This window comes from Carassius carassius, chromosome 2, assembly GCF_963082965.1.
Source record: "Carassius carassius chromosome 2, fCarCar2.1, whole genome shotgun sequence".
Taxonomy (NCBI): Eukaryota; Metazoa; Chordata; class Actinopteri; order Cypriniformes; family Cyprinidae; genus Carassius; species Carassius carassius.
In genome coordinates, this window is record NC_081756.1 from 9,761,837 (window position 1) to 9,779,490 (window position 17,654).

At 37.1% G+C, this 17,654-nt stretch overlaps 1 protein-coding gene across 1 annotated transcript in view; it reads right to left on the reverse strand.

The window, feature by feature from the left end:
* LOC132101805 (elongator complex protein 4) overlaps nt 1-17,654 on the reverse strand; it is an 81,159-nt gene that overhangs the window by 39,581 nt on the left and 23,924 nt on the right. The window contains exons 7-9 of the mRNA XM_059507029.1: nt 17,350-17,538; nt 13,258-13,366; nt 9,339-9,445 (exon numbers count right to left, since the gene is read on the reverse strand). Of these exons, the coding sequence (XP_059363012.1) occupies nt 9,339-9,445; nt 13,258-13,366; nt 17,350-17,538 (405 nt within the window). The remainder of the gene's footprint in view (nt 1-9,338; nt 9,446-13,257; nt 13,367-17,349; nt 17,539-17,654) is intronic.

Here is a 17,654-nt window from a genome sequence, read left to right on the forward strand (position 1 = left end):
AACTTTTTTCATTTAGTAAATTTGATTGTTTTCACCCGCCAACCTTAAGTGTCACATTATCCTTCAATAATCAATATAAATGCTGATTTGTTGCTCAAATATTTATTATTATTATCAGTTATTGAAACCAGTTATGCTGCTTAATATTTTCATGTAATGTATTTTTATAATGTAGCCTGTGAGCATAAGAGACTTAGTTCAAAACCATTTTCAACATTTTTAAACAGTACTATGGCTGAAGTTTTGCACAGTAGCAAAAGAATCAAAAAGTGCACAGGCTTCTCACCTCTCTCTTAACCTTTGACATTTTGGAAAAAGCACAACACTGTGGCTGTGATAGATGCCCATTAGATGACCGTCAGTCAGGTGAGCCTGGTGTCTCTTCTGAATTTTTCAGTATGTTTGAGTTGAAGAAGTGCATTAATATTAGACTGCACACTGCACATGTAAAGCCCTTTCAAAGAGTCTGGGTAAAAGTCAAGAGCCACTGTAAGGGCCACTGCAGATACAGTTAAATGAATTATAAATACTGATCCCATGTATAGAGTGTTGCACTCAGGATGTAGCATGTGTGGACCGATCACTAAAGCCCTGGCACAAAACTATCTGCACAGAAATACATGACAGAAACATTCTTTAAGAATGATTCACAATCAACAACTCCAATGTGACATTTTTAACTATGTCTTTAGTAGGAACAATTTGGACTTAAAGTCAGTGATTCAGGCTAAATAGTGCTGCAATTCGCTAATTAATGTTATGAGCTGAAATATTGCATTTCTTAAATAACTAGTGACGGACCAATAAAACAGCCAAGCAATTGGCCAATATTTGGCCATTTTGAGATTATGAATTACAACAGTAAGATTCTGTAAGATTTTTAAAATCTTCTCTCTGAAAGATGTCTTTTATACTCACCAAGGCTGATCGAAAATACAGTAAAGGCAGTAATATTGTGAAGTATTATTACAATTCAAAATAATTATTTTCTATTGCTGTGATTTAAAGTGGAATTTTCAGCATCAGTAATCCAGTCTTCAGTGTCACATGATCCTTCAGAAAAAAAATGTATATGCTGAGCAGTTGTTTAACAGACATTTCTCATTAATATCAATGCAGCTCTCCTGCTTAATATTTTTGTGGAAACAATGATACATTATGAATTCTTTCATGAACTGAAAGCTCAAAAGAACAGCATTTATTTAAAACAGATTTTTTTTTGCAACAACGAAAAAGTATTTACTGTCACTTTTAATCAATTTAATGCATCCTTGCTGAATATATTAATAAAAAAAAATCTTACTGAACCCAAACCTTTGAATAGTAGTGTAAATCAACACTCGAATGATATAACATTAAATTATTACAATTAATTTGCATGTTCATTCACCTATTTTAAGTGACAAATGAAAAATTAGAAAACACTAGAATGTCACTGCATTCTATATCAATGACAGCAAAACTCATTCTGGTTGACCACTAAAACTAAGCACACCATTCAACAACTTCACATCTTCATGAACTGTCCGCAGGTTAATAGTTGGATCACAGCAGCAAGGCCCAACCAATAAGACCTAAACAGATCAGGCTGGCCCAGACACAACCAATTAATCAAGATTTTGCCGCAGGAGCAGAACCTTCAAAACTAAGATGGGACAACAAAACAACAGTTACTAAAGGAATGCTTGTGTGGTTATGAGAATTATAAAACCAATGCTCTGACATATCACCATAAATATGCCCACACAAGTCTTAAATATGGCCTCAACTGGTAAAAAAAAAAAAAGAGATGGTTCAACCATTCCAAAGAAAACAATGCAGGTATTGCAATTAAAACATTCACACCTGATGACACTCAACCCAGTGCTGATTGCACCACAGTAATCCACGGCTAATTTTACCCAAATCCTGGGTTGAAGATCATCTTATCTCACCTCCAGAATCCACAGCTCCCTCAAGGTGTGTTCGGCTCAAGTTTGGGTCAGAGGTCACACCAGGGTATACACACCAGTATAGTTGTTTCACATACCACTCACATTCCTGTCTCAATCCTCAGATGATCACCTCATTACCTTTTCAACTGACAATCATGTGTGAGTGATTGCTTATCACGCTTTTCCTCATAACCCCACTCATTCTATATACCTGCCGGAACAGGGACAGAGGTTAATTCTGACCGCAGGGCATTCTGGGCAATTGACTGCTCATCAACCGCCAACTGAACTTTACCAGTCAGTCAAAGACAAGCAGCCAAATGCTCCTCTGGGTAGCTGAGTGACAGCATGTAGACCCAGCCTGCATTAATTACAGTACAACACAGCAACTCGCTTCAACAGACAGGCAGAATATTAGCAAACATATGACAATTCATGCTTGGCTGTGTTCGCATTCGGGAGTTGGGATGCTTGGATTCACTAAAAAAGTTGGACTGTTGAAAATGTAAATAAATATTAAAAGACAGAATTTAGTTTCTTCTGTTGATTAGATTCCAGCTTGACGTTCCTTCACTTAACAAAACAAAAAACTAAATTTAGTTAGTTTTAATAATAATAATAATAATAATTATTATTATTATTTATTTTTATTTAATCAAAACAAAACAATAAATAAATTTATTTTGGTAAAATAATAATAATAACAATAATAGTAAAAATAATATCATCATAGTAATATTTATTTATTTCTCATAAAGGGAGATGAAGTGGGGGCCCCTGTTGGAAACTATGTCTTCTGGAAGACCGAAGTTCCTGAATAAGTGTTGGAAGAGGGCTTCTGCCTTTTCCAGGGTGGTAGGTAATCCGGTAATTAGTGGGATTAATTTGCAGGATTTGGTGAACCGGCCAACGACTATTAAGATGGTTGTAAATCAGTTTGAAGGAGGGAAGTCGGTGGCAAAGTCCATCCCCAGGTGGGACCAGGGCCAGTGAGGGATGGGTAATAGGACCAGTTTACCCTCAGGCAGACATCATGGCATGGTGGAGATGGCACAGACCGAACATCCTTTGCCGTATTTGGAGACATCTTGGCCCATGTTGGGCCACCAGTAGCGGTTCTGGAGGAGCGAGAGGGTTCGGTGGCTGCCTGGGTGTCCGGATCCCGGAGAGGTGTTAAGAAGTGTTAACTTTTCCCTTCTGGACCTCCTGGCGGAGCAGGTTCCGTGAGAGTGGCAGCAGGGATTTGGTTGTCGAGAGCCCACTGGATGGGAGACATGAAGACTGAAGGTGGTAGGATGGACTCTGGTTCCTCTGGGGTTGGATCAGGCTGGTGTAGGCGGAAAAGTGCGTCGCTTTGACGTTCTTACTTCCCGGATGGTAAGTGACCACAAAGTGGAAGCGGGTAAATAATAGAGCCCAGCAGGCTTGCCTAGGGTTATGACGCTTGGCTTCTCTGAGGTACTGCAAGTTTTTGTGGTCTGTGGATGTTGGGCACCCTATAACCAATGCCGCCATTCTTCCAGGGCAAACTTGATGGTCAGCAAATCCCAATTCCCCACGTCGTAATTCTGCTCCGCCGGGGATAGCTTCCGTGAGAAGTACGCACATGGATGGAGAACTGGGGGTTCACCCTTCCATTGGGAGAGAACGGATTTGAGCTGGAGGAAGGCCTGGTATGCTTCTGGGGTCCAGGAGAGGGTTTTGGCTTTCTGTCGGAGGAGAGAGGTGAATAGTGGCCTTTTGGCTGTAGTGGGCGATAAAGCGGCGATAGAAGGATCTGGATTTCTTTGATCATAAGAGGTTGTGGCCAGTTCTGAATAGCATCCACCTTCCTCTGGTCCATTTGTATTCCTGCAGGGGTGACGATATAGCCCAGGAAGTGGATGGTGGATTTGTGGAATTAGCATTTCTCAGCTTTTAAATACAGGTGATGTTGGCGGAGACGTTGGAGTACCTGGGTGACATGGTCACAATGTTTTTCAAGATTGGCTTAGTATATGAGTATATCATTGATGTAGATGATGAACTGGTTGAGCATGTCACTGAAGATCTCATGCATGAAGTTTTGGAAGATGGAAGGCAAGTTGGAAAACCCAAAGGGCATCACCTGGTACTCATAGTGCCCTGTGGGAGTCACAAAAGCAGTCTTCAACCACACAAGCATTTCTTTAGTCATCAAACTTGCTGAAGACGCAGGCACTGCATAGTTCCTCCAAGGCAGCCGGAACTGGAGGAAGGGGATAGGCAAATTTTACTGTCTGGTCATTGAGTGCACAGTTATCAATGCAGGGCCTCAGACCCCCATCTTTCTTGTCCACGAAGAAGAAGCTCAACAATGCAGGTGAGGTAGATGGACGTATGAACACCTATTTTAAGGCGACTTGAACGTACTTCTCTATAGCAGATCTCTCCGGGATCAACAGTGGGTAGATGTGACCTTTGGGTAGTTTGTGCCCAGGCAGCAGGTCAATAGCGCAGTCCCATGGCTGATGAGGTGGAAGGTGAGTGGCTGCGACCTTGCTGAACATGTTCTGGAAGGCCTGATACTCAGGAGGAATAGGAGTGACATGCGGTGAGTCTGGGCTTTCCACAGAGGGGAGCAGATGGAAAGGTTGGTGCGGACTGAGATCAGGACGGGCAGATCCTTTAAACATTCCTTCTTACACTTTTCATTCCTCGAGAATTTCTCCGGACTTCCAGGCGGTGGTGGGTTGATGTTAGAGAGCAAGGGGTGTCCCAGGATGATGTCCACAACAGCCTCTTCCAACACCAGTAGCGAGATCCGTTCAGTGTGCAAGAACCCAATACATAGGCTAACCTCTGGCATGCGGTGCCGCACCAGCCTCTTGCCCAGCGGCTTTCCCTGGACAGTGGTGATCTGGTAGGTGGTGTCATTTTTGCAGTGGGAAATGTTTAGTCCAGCAAGGCTGTGGGAGGAGATTAAATTTCATGAGTCCAGGAGGATGTTGACTGGAAATGATTGGAAATGAAGGCTGAGAGCAGAGCAGCCTCGTTCTAGCCGCTGCTGGTGGCAAGGATGCAGAAGCGAAGAGTGTACTGGTGGATTGATAAATCCGCTTGCCGCAGTTGGAAAACCTCATCATGCACTGTGATGTCCGTGGTCGACGGGCCGAATACTTCCCAGAAGTGTTGAAAAAAGCTTTCCAACGAGTGAACTCGAAGGCTCTGCGAATTCCACACGGTTTCCGCCCACTGCAAGGCTCTTCTGGACAGCAGTGAGATGAACGCCACCTTCGCCCATTCAGTTACAAACAGGTGGGGTTGCAAATCGAAGTAGAGGGAACATTGCAACAAAAACCCACTGCAGGAGGCTGCCTCACCAGAGACGTTTGCTGGCCGGGCCATGGAACAGGCTGGTGGTGTGGTGGTAACAGTCGGTGGGAGGTGTGATTCAGATGAGGAGGTGCTCCGAGGATCCATGTGAGTCTTTGCTGAGTATACAGTTATGGGCTGGTCTTGTGTCACAAATGGTCAAGGAAGCAAACAGGCAGATTCAAACAAGCAGTCGAGTTTATTAAGGCAACTGAGGAACAGCTTCCAACATAGGAGAACCAAAACTGAAGTGATCCATGGGAGCAGAGAAAACATCTCTGAGCTTATCTTATCTGAACATAAAATTCTAATCCTTCAATAGATAGCAGAGGATTCCAGGATCGACTGACAGGTAGGCAAAGGATCCGCTTGAGAAGCTGGTAACCTTGAGACCAGCCGACGAGTGACTGTGGAGAGTGTTTTTTGGAATGGTAAGGTAAGTGGATGCAGGTGTCCATGATTAGTAATCAGGTGATTGTGAATGGGTGTAGGAGGCCGGTTTGGCTAGTGAGGCAGGTGATTCTGTGACATACACGTTTGTTCATTTCTTTGTTTTGTTTATCATTTATTTATTTATACTTTTCTGATGCCTAATTTTACTATAAGCATGCTGAAGCTTCAGCATTAAAGCAGTTAAAAAAAATCTTCAAAATAAACCAATGTCATATCAGTTATCGGCCATAACAAATATAATTATCAGCACGACCCCAAGTTTCTATATCTGTGTGTCCTTAAAAATATTATTAAAATGAATTGTACATTTTATGAGCAATATGCAAGAACAGCTACAGTAGTTTCAAGCAAGTTAGGAATGATTGAACCTAATATTTCAGTTTCGCAGTTTCACATGTCCTGCATGGTTTCTATGTGAGAAAACTCATCTTTCTGTGGTCATTTTATCATGGTTGATCTCTGATTGACACGTGTACTCTGAGTGACCTGACTGACACACACTTGTCCTGCCAATCACATTTCAAACACAATCACAGAATATAGATCAGAACTCTGATTCACACTTACTCATCTTAAAGGGAAAGCAAAGATAATTTTTTTCTTTGTGTGAATGAAGGTTGGAATGTTAGCCTGTCTACAAAGAGCAATGCTAGAAAGAAAATAGAAAGAATTTTTTTCCCCCCACTTTTACATGTTAAAGACAAAATTTAGGTCACTTCAGAGGTTCTGAGTGCTGAAAGTCCATCAATTTCACAAGGTTCTTCACAAAAATTCTTCATTATATTAATTTTTTTTAAAGTAAAGTTTACTTGATTCTTGCTGTAGAGACAATGTAAACATACATGAACAATTAGTGGCTCTCTTTAAAACCTTCCCATCAAGACTGCATCACAAACATGATCACAAAAGAAGGGCCGAATTGTGATTGAAGCATTGGGTTGAAAGGAACGCACACTACCTTCAACCCTGCAGGGCAAACTCACTGACATGAATTTCTTTTCACTCAGCATAAACTCCGCACGGCACATTTGTTTGTGTGCGTGACAAAGGTGAGGGTGTAACACTATTTATCACAGGCCTGTCTGTAGGTTATTGGCTAGATTGGGATGGTAAGATCGAATCAGGGGTGGGGGGGGGGGGTGATCATAAAAAACAAGATCCACATCTTACTGTGATGTCATCACACCTGACACTGGGAGCTTCAATCAAGAACACCTTCTCATATTATCTAATTTGAATGAATTTTAATTGTGCTATCATAATAAAAATGGTTTCCATATACATTTGTAATATACAATATAGTGTTCGTGTCAGCGACAATGTCATGGGTATAATTCTCAGTAAATGCATAAATTGATACATTACCTCGAATACAACACACGCATTTAGAACTATATATTCAGATCTATAACATTTAGGATTAATAACTACACTGCCTTTTAAAAATTTAGGCCAGTCCTTTTTTTTTAAGAAACTTATACTTGTATTTGGGAAAGAGACATTAAATGGCTCTAAAGTGACAGTAAAGACTTTTACATTGCTATAAATTCTACATAATAAATATTATATAGATAGACTATTCTGTATAATATTGTATTTAATAAATGATAAATCGATCTAGATTTTCACAAACATATTAATCAGCACAACTGATTTCAATACTCTTGCACGTACGATATGGTATAATATAGTCCCTCATTGCTTGACTTTGGGGAATTGGGACCTTTAAACCATTTTAGTCTATGCACATTTAGTTTTTATAATATGATATTTACATTTATGGATTTGACCGACACAAATCAAATTATATTTCACTGAAGGTATACATTTTATGAGCTCATGCACTTCTTGGGAATCAAACCCATGACCTTGGTGTTGCAAATCCCATGGCATGCTTCAGTTAGATTTACAAATTATTATACTGGGAGATTTTGAAAGATAAGATGAAAAGATGTTAAAGTACATTACGCTGCCCAAAAAGATACACACAATTCTTCAGCGCTGCTATAACACAAACTCAAAGCAGTCAGCTCGTTAAACAGACATTGCGGGAAGCCAACTTGACTTTTATTGACCCTATAAATCTAGTGAGGAGTGGATGAGAGGTCTCTGCTTTAGAGAGCGTTTAAAGACAAAAACTGCTGGTCCTTCTGAGACAATAGACTTCCTGATTAACTATTAACAGCTTCACCACTGATAACTTAATTAGGGGCCAATGATGGGGCTTCAGTAGACTGGACCCTTTCATTTGTCTCCACTTGATGGACAGGCTGCATTGGCTGGAAGAGGATTATGTGTGTGTGTGTGTGTGTGTGTCTACTGAAGAATTTGTGATGGTAGTAAACACAACATAAAATGAACACACACAAGCACCAAAGGAAACCTACATTTGGAACTTTTCTTGAAACTGAAAATAAGTGCAGAATAATTCATGATTAAATGAAGTTTAACCAAGAAAATGTCGAAAAGAAGTTAAACTGTTAATTGGAACTTATTTTTTTTTCACAAAGAGGATGTAATATCTCTTATTATAAACTAGGTTGTAACGAATTGTTATCAACATGACACCAGATTTTTAACTCAAACATTTTCGTCAACAAATATCTAGCCATCTAAACAGAAATTTTAGTTTTTGCTGTAAGTTACAAAATTTGACAAAAAACTGCTAAATTATTCCTGTCACAGGAACAAAGATATTGAAATAAAATGAAAATAAATTATAAAAAGTGAAAAAAAAAAAATAATAAAAAAAAAAAAAAAATATATATATATATATATATATATATATATATATAATATTATTATAATTATATATAAAATTATTACAGATTATATATAAATAATTTTTGTTTTATTATTATTATACTGAAACCCTGAATTGTACTGAAAGTGAATTTTACACACGCACACACACACACACACACACACACACACACACACACACACACACACACACACACACACACACACACACAGTACAGTTTTTTTCTTTTTTTCCCCCAAAGTCACTCTAGTGGCCCAGTACAATTCACCTGTAGCAAAAATAATAATAATTTTGGACCAAACAAATTTTTAAGTTTTAAAAGATTTATTTTACGAAAATATATTTACCTGGGCACATTTCCTCAAGTGAATACATTATGCAAAATTTCTGATCAGACCTGTCTGACCACTATATAATCCCCAGCTACGATATGTTACACATTAAAGAATATAACTGTATATATGAGACTTCAGAAAGAACATTTTCAAGCTTTTGAGGTTATGCTGAGAAGAGGTGTAACCTGTTCTGTCTAAAATCAATTGTTTCATCCTTTCAAATTGACACTCAATAGCTGAGGAAGATAAACAGGAACTGGTGAAGCACAGCTAATGTGAGCATCAATTCATAATCATGACCTCCTAATATGTGCAGTGGTTCGAGAGACATAGGGGGAGGAAAGTAAAATGAGCAATTAAAATTAGTAATATTAGCATCTACTCTTACAATAATCGTAAGAACCAACAAAGTTGAAGATAAAACGCTTGCGAGTATTCAAACTGAATAAATTGAAGAGAACATTATTAAAGGAAACGATTAAAGAAGGTTTTCTAGTGCCATCACTGTTATGAACTCACCTCAATTGTGAACTGCTTTCTCTTGAGTTTGAAGGCCAAGTCTTTCGTATCGGGTACCTCACACGACAGACAGTTCAGACGGGGCAACTGACGAACATGCAGGAGACCTGAACAAACACAGAAGACATTAAAAGCTAATTATTTCACTGTGTAAATGTGCTGGAAATACATCTGGATGGGATATATTGTTCAGTATAGACTTCAAAAGGTTGGGGTTTGTACAGGTATTTTTTATTTTTGTGTAATGTTTTTGAAATAAATTTCTTCACTAAGACTGAACTGAGCTGATTGAAAATACATTACAAATTGTGAAATATAATGATAATTAAAAATCACTGTTTTCTATGTAAATATATTTTAAAATGTTATTTATTTCTGTGATGTAAATCAGAATTTTCAGCATCAATCTTCAGAGTCAGATGATCCTTCTAATATGTTGATTTGCTGCTCAAGAAACATTTCTCATTAATGCTGAAAACTGATGTGCTGCTTAATATTTTCGTGTAAACCATGATACATTTTTTCTTTGGTGAACAAAGTTAAAAAAAAAATGGCAAAAATGGCATTTACTGAATTTGAAGTATAAATCTTTTGTAACATTATAAATGTCTTTACTGTCACTTTTGATCAACATTTTTTTTTAATTGTTCTTACAGGTTGCAAGCAACAACTTTTTGTACTGTAGGTGCATGTTTTGAATTAGGTGCAAGGTGTGTGAATGAGTTTATAAAGTTTATTAAAAAAAATAAGTTTTAATAAAAACTTTTTGACTGAAACTGCATTTAAAATTCATTTTTTTGTTATGTTACATTTTAGTGAGCATGATGTTTCTTACTATATTCGCAATATAGCACAGGCTAATAAACAAGTTCTCTAGCAAATAGGGTTGCTATGCCTATTACCTATTTAAACAGACTCTGTTTATCATTGTGTCCTGAGTTTTACCTTGGGCACATGCAGCCATCCCCTTTAACACTGGCCACTATAGCATTGTATCAACCATTATTTTATTAGCTGCACCAATGCACAGAAACCAAAACACACGAGAGAAGAAGTGTAGTGGAGGGAGGAGAGAAATAGGTTGGTGGGAGGGAGAGAAAGCAAGAGAGGTGAGTGGAGGATGGGGGTAAAACAAGGTCAGTCAGCACAGGGGCATGTTGGGAAGAGAGAAAGCTTTTTCAACCTCTATCTCTTTAATTCCTAACTCTTTTTTTTCTCAGTTATGCAGCCAGTAGAGCTATGACATTAAAAAGAAGCGCTACAGACCAGGATGAGAGGACGGAAAGAGCATGTGTGTATGTGTATGTGTGTGTTTAAAGGCCCTGCTTGTAAAGGGACCTGTGCGCTACGTTGATTCCGCTCGAGTTGATTCGCTGTGACAGGAATCCCAACATGCTTTGCGTAGAGGATGGACCACAGAAAAGAAAGAGTGGCCTCGTTAACATCTTCACATTCACTATTGTCTATAAGATCTTATGGCAAAGCATTAATTCATAAACGAGGTAAAAAAAAAAACAAAAAAAACAATTAGTCTTCGAACACCTTATTTTTTTCAAACACTTCCAAAATAAATAAATAAATAAAAATTGTAGAGGTGTGTCCATAATCTGGAAAGCATTGCATTATATTTTTCAGCATCTTATCAGTTTACAAACATCTTAAAAAGAGGTAATTCACATACAACTTAGAAAACATTAATATCATTACCATCTTATTTGTTTGCAAACATCTGATAAATGCCAAAAAGAGATAATTCACATGCAAGTGAAATCAGTAGCATCTTTGTTTAAGAAGATCTCAAAATATCTCAAACTTATTAAAAAGAACTCATGGAATGTTAAGTATGTTCATAAACATCATCACTTGTTCTTTTTCTTCACATCTGAGAAAAACTGCTTAATGTTGTTCATACATCCAGCAAGTAATGTTCAAAAATGCAAGTAATCAATATCTATATCTATATATATATATATATATATATATATATATATATATATATATATCTATACACACACAGTGAGAAATAAACTAAAACTAAATTAATGACACTTTGACAAAAGTAACTGACCTGTTTTTTAGTAATATTATAAATAAAAAATAACATGTAACTGCGACCTGAAATTTAAAATATATAATGTACATTAAAATAAACACAAAATTCACACATAAATGAAACTGAAATGATCTAACTTATTCATAAAATTTTGATAAGCATTACATTAACATAAATAACATTATAAACCATCATAACATAGATATAGATATAGATAAACAAACCGCATTTTAAAGAAATGAATGACGTTAACAAAATAACATTCTAAAATAAAATAATAAAATATCATCACAATAAAATTATATTATAAATCGAATAAATAAATGAATTGATAAACTTATGAAACTGAAATCACTAGTATATACTTTGTTCATAAATACCTGAGAAGCATCCGATCAATAAAATAAACCAAATCATCGGAGGTCATTAGTGTTTTTAAACCACACCCACTTTGGCCATTATGTAAACACAGAGTAAATGAGTGCAAGAAAGAAACAAGGCAGGGGGCGGAAACGAGAAGAGAGAACTGTAAACAAACTGACCTTTACAGAAAGACTGACACAAAAGAGTTGAAAAGATAATATGCAACGTGAAGAGATGAAAACAAGGGAGAATATAAAGAGGCAGAAAGAGAGGAAAAAGGGCAGAACGGTAAAAGAGCGTGAGCCCAAAGGATCTTCTTCATCTGCAGGCTGACCACAGAGAGGTTTTAGCCAGTATGAAAATATTGATTCTGCAACTCTGTGGCCCCTGAGGGCTGTGCTGGGAGCCTGTGTGTGTGTGTGTGTGTGTGTGTGTGTGTGTGTGGACGTTTGCCGTGGCAGCCGAATCTCCCCCTGGCCTGTCTGACAAGGAGCACGTCTGATTGAACATGGCCACACTAACACGAGCTGACAGCTAGAGAGAGGTCCACCCTGCCTGCCCCTCTCTACTAATGCACTTTACTGAGCGTGTGTGTGTGTGTGTGTGTGTGTGTAAGAGAGAGAGAGAGAGAGAGAGAGAGATACAGGATGATGCAAAAGAAGGCATGAATAAGACGAGAGGGACCAATGAAGCAAATGTGAGGCGTGTGTCCATGTAAAATGCTCTGCCATGATTCTGTTGTGAATGGTTGTCAAGGTGTTGCTATGTTGAACAGTGTTATTTATGGATTATTTATATACTATTATAGTATTAGTAGTAGCTTAATTTATATATATATATATATATATATATATATATATATATATATATATATATATATATATATTTATTTATTTTCATTTTTCAAGTTTGAATAAGTTCTAGTAGTTTTGTTATGTGCTTTTGACCTTTTTATCATTTTTTTTCAATATTTCTTTTAGCTTGTATATTACAGTTTAATATTAATATACAGTTTTATATTGTATATTAAGTGTATATTACAGCTTTATTTCAAATAAAGAAGTTAGTTTTTGTAAAAAAAAATAACAACACTGGAACTTATTGTTATAGATTCTGGAATTTTATTTTTTTACTTTTATTTTAGTGTTAGTAATTTTGTTGTGTGTTTTTGGCTTTTATATTAGTTTTTAAATATATCTATATAGCATTTATTAATTATTATTTATTATAGTATATACAGTATTTATTCAAGTTTTATTCGTTAAACAAATATATGTATTAATTTTTTTAATCAGTTTTATTGTCCATGCAATTTTTTTAATGCAAAAATTAAAAAATGTCCATGCAAAATTTATAAAAATAATAATAACATAAAATATCAAAATCAGATATAAATTAGATATCAAGTGTTGCAGAAGAAGTTAAAGGCAAAAGTTTAATATTTAGGCTTTAAGGGTGTTTTTAGCAGTGCATTTGAACTCTTATATAAATGTTTCTTCTCACCATGATAGTCTTTGTAAAGTGGGTTGGTCTCCTTCTCTGAGCCTTTGAATGATTCCAGAGCGATGGCTGTGTCACTCAGTCTGATTATTCGGCCCATTACGGCTCTGTTCTGAGAGAGTGAAACAGGAAGAGAGAGAGGATGAGAGAGACAGGAAATACATGAGTGTACAAGTGCCTGGTACAAACACATGCAGGAACATCTAGAGCAATGCTAGGAGCATCTCTTGCTAATTAAACCCCTCCTAACGAGCACGGGTCATATTCAGTTTCCTGTGAGAACTGAATTAGGTCATCATTATCTAAAAAAAACAAACAGGGTATTCCAGAGACTGAATTCACAGTCTTACAACAAAGCCTGAGCTTACAAAACTTAAACTACCCAAGTTATCAGCCATTTCCATTTTTGGATGGAAATGACTGAAATCTTTAGCATTAGCACAGGATTTTATGCATTTGAGGGATCACTGATGTCCAACTGAGGTGTAATTAAAAAGTTTGGGGTCAAAAAAAAGGGTTGGCTTTTATGACTCTCATTAATCAACCACCTAGCAGTCAACAATGTTCAATGCAAAAAAAATGATGTTTTAATATTTTGGATAAGCACTTGTATCATTAGATTGTCTTTGGTAAGGATATCAGCTGTGCTACATAATGGCAACTCTGTAAACTGCTGCCTTTGGTTGTGTCGAGTAACATTAAATCCATCAGATCAGAGCAGAACATACAATTGCTGCTCAAACACATGTTCTCCAAATCTATCTGACTCTCTTTCTCTGATCGTGCTACTCATGCAGTGTCACCATACGGCACAAATCTGGATGAATGGAAGCATAAAGCCACATCAAATCAGAGAAAGATCCAAAGATCCCATCCACATCAGAGTCTGAGAAAAGCCCATTAATGCTTTCATTCCAAAAATTTCTGCTGTTAAATGGAGTAAAAATCTAAAGACATCGAAAGCATTTCAAATATGTCTTTAAGCTCATCAAGGTTTTGTGTCACATTTGAATTGTACATTTTTCATACTTTGAAATGGCCTGTTTCTGGACTGCCTCCTAATGCATTTTGGGTGATGATTTTAATGGGAAACATTTGGTTTAATCATGCTAAACAGATTAAAATGTGGTCAAAACATGATAGAATGGGTAAAATATTTTAGAAACCCATAGCAGGCTTGGAAAAGAAGTCATGAAAACCTCTGACCTTGACCTTACTGATATGAAGCTCACGAGGCTAAAACTGAACAAACACAGATCTACAACTGAAAAGACACTCAAGCCAATACAAATGAGAAAATAAGCTAGTTTCAAGTATTAAAGAGCAAAAATGCGCAAACACATAAAAATCTGTTGAGAGCGCCGCCTCCTGGACACAAACAAATACGGAGTGCCTTCAGAAAGGAGGGAACACTCCAGAGAAAGACAGAAAGATGATTCTCTATGCCACTCGTGAATATTTCATACGCTTCCTCTCTGTAGCAGCTAACGAGCCCTAATGCAGTTTTCATGCATCCGTGTCCTTTCTTTTTTCTTTTTATTTCTCTTTTCCTCCCTTCCTCTCATCTACAGTGGACCTTGAGATCCTGCGTGTTCGTGTATGCAGCTGTGACCTTTTTGCCAGATCTAGCATAAAAAATTTAACCCAAGCAACTGTGATAGACATTCAGCGGTAACTCAACCATCGAACCAAAGCTAGTAAACAAAACAACAAATAATGCAACTATAACAGTTGAGCCAACATGCTAAAGGCTCAAGTCAAGGATGGTAATTTAATAAAACAGACAGGTTAATGACAATAAGTGGAAGAGACCGTTTTAATCTACTGCTTGTGTTATTTATAATAATAAAAAAAATGTATTAAAAAAATAAAATAATAATAAAAAAAAATAGTAGGAAACACTGTGTGTAGTTGAATTGGTTAGTTTTCTTGAAGCATGATTTTGACAGTTTGTAATAAAAAAAAATTAATTAACTAATTAAAAATACAACACAGATATATATAAGGAACAATACTTGTGTGATATAAAAAATTAGAATCAATCTTTGATTTAGCTATGTTCTGACAATAATATTTTAATAAGTCGCATACGTAAGGCAAAACTAATTTCACAATGGCAAATTATGTTAAGCTAATTTAAAAGGAAATATTACAGATGCAATGCAATTCTAGAAATTTATTTTGCTTGTGATTAATGATACACAAGTATAGCTCAATTGCATTTCATGGGAACATCTTTATTAATAGATTAATCTAATTAATAGATTTTAATATGGCAAAAGGTATGTCTTGTTGATGGCTCAGAGTATGATCAAATTAGGAAATAAAATATTTAATAAAGAATACACAGTGAATGTGTAAACATTATGAACAACTAGTCTTTGCTTTCTGCCAATTCTGCCAAAACTGAACTGCTCTACAAGTCACATGGAAGAGCTAACTTTAGCCACGATAGCTGTTCAGCTCTTCCTTTAACCTCCTTCAGGTCTCCGAAGCTGTCATTCTTCAGACTGATAGACAGGGTCTCCAGGGTCTTGACCCAACAGCGGCTGTAACTGTATGTGTGTGTGCTATTTGAGCAGAGACTGATTAAAGATTCAGATGGACCATGGCTTTAGTCTCATCAGAGGAGGCTTTCAATGCCCGGCCCTTTCCAGTTGAGATGGACTTTAGATGAGGTGCTAATCCAAAATAATGGAGGTTTAACACAACAGCACAAGAGCTGACCCCAAGTTTAGTAGTTAAAGCAAAAATATTGAATCCTACACCAAAACATACTGTATTTACTGAATCTATTAGTTTACATCATATATACTCCACAAAACCACATTCAAACCAATCACATTATTCAATCACCTCTACTGCAGAAAACCGCTGTGTGCCCCCCAGCCTCCCTTAGAAAGGTTTCAGCACTTTGTCTCCAAACGGACAAAGAACTGCGAGATCTTGTCTTTTGAAGCACTCTTACTGCGGCCTGACTCTCGTTGGCTAATGGAGGCACAAAGAAAAGGGCCTCTCAGGAACCGAGAGATGCTGAAAGACAGAAGCGCCCAGAAAGACTCGAGACTGACCATTGGCTGGATGAATGCAAATTTGAGGGCCTCAGACAAAGAATGTGGGTTCACGCGCCAATGAAGACGCTCCTCTGAAGGCCAAACATACATGTACTCAAACAGATACACACACAGGCCCCCTGAACCCCAGCCAAGCGGAACCTCATTCAAACAACGGCGGGGGGTTGACTCTTTGACTCCGGCTCATGGGGCGGTGATGGTGTGCCAGGGTCGACAAACTTATGGTGACCTCAATGCTGGTCTTGACTGACAGTCAAGTTAAAAAAAAATTATCTAAATCTAAAAAGGCTGTTCTGTGGGATTAGTTCTAGAAGTCAATGGTGGAGAAGTCTTATCTTGCATGATGATAGCAAAAATTGTGAGTGGTTACCAAAATACGGTTGTGAGTGGTTACCAAGGTGTTGCTAGAACAAGTCTCCTAAGATCCATGTGCCTCAATATTGTGTGTGCTTCCTTCAGTGTATGGAATTTTGCAGGTTTGATCATCAAAAACTGAGAATCGTATTGCTTAGAATAGCAGCATGATTTAAAGTATATTTGGCAACCCTAGTTAAATACTTAGGGTTAAGATTTTAACATACCTCAGTATGAGAAATAGCCCTAGCAAACAGCACAGAAAAAAATGGGGGTGGGAGGTAAATGCACTGCAATACAATAGCTGATGAAAATTTGTATGAAAATAAATGCAAGAAAGACAACCAATCACAGTTCAGTACAGAAATATTACAAAGACGTCATCGCTGTTGGATGGATGGACAGATAGGATTTTTATAAATTTAAAGCATCCTTTTTAAATAACATTAATATCTTCAAAAAAAAAAGTAGTAGTAGAACAGTAGTGTATTTGTAAAATGTAATAACACAAATAACACAAAATTAAAAAAAAAAAAATATATATATATATATATATATATATTATCAGCATTTGAGGGTGACTTTCAACCATCAGTCTTGAAAATAAACCTGAACAAAAGATTTATATGAACACAGTGAGAAACTATTTGATATAATCTAATAATACCTGTATGAGGTGGGATGGTACGGTCACCATAGCGACTGAGAGTGATGTGCGTAACATGCCTCGGAGGATGTAGAGAAAAGTTGTGAGGGCGTGGCAGTGGGCGAGGTTATCCTTACAGCACACATCATCCCCCCACAGCACTGATCCCAGAGAATGAAGACCCAGCCGCAGGACATTTCGGACCTTAGACTACAGAAGTACAAAAGAAAAAAGAAAAGAAAAAAAGAGACAATCACAAAAAACACTAAAGTGAATTTCAAACAACACCACATTCTTTTTGAGACAATCTGGATATGTACAATTCA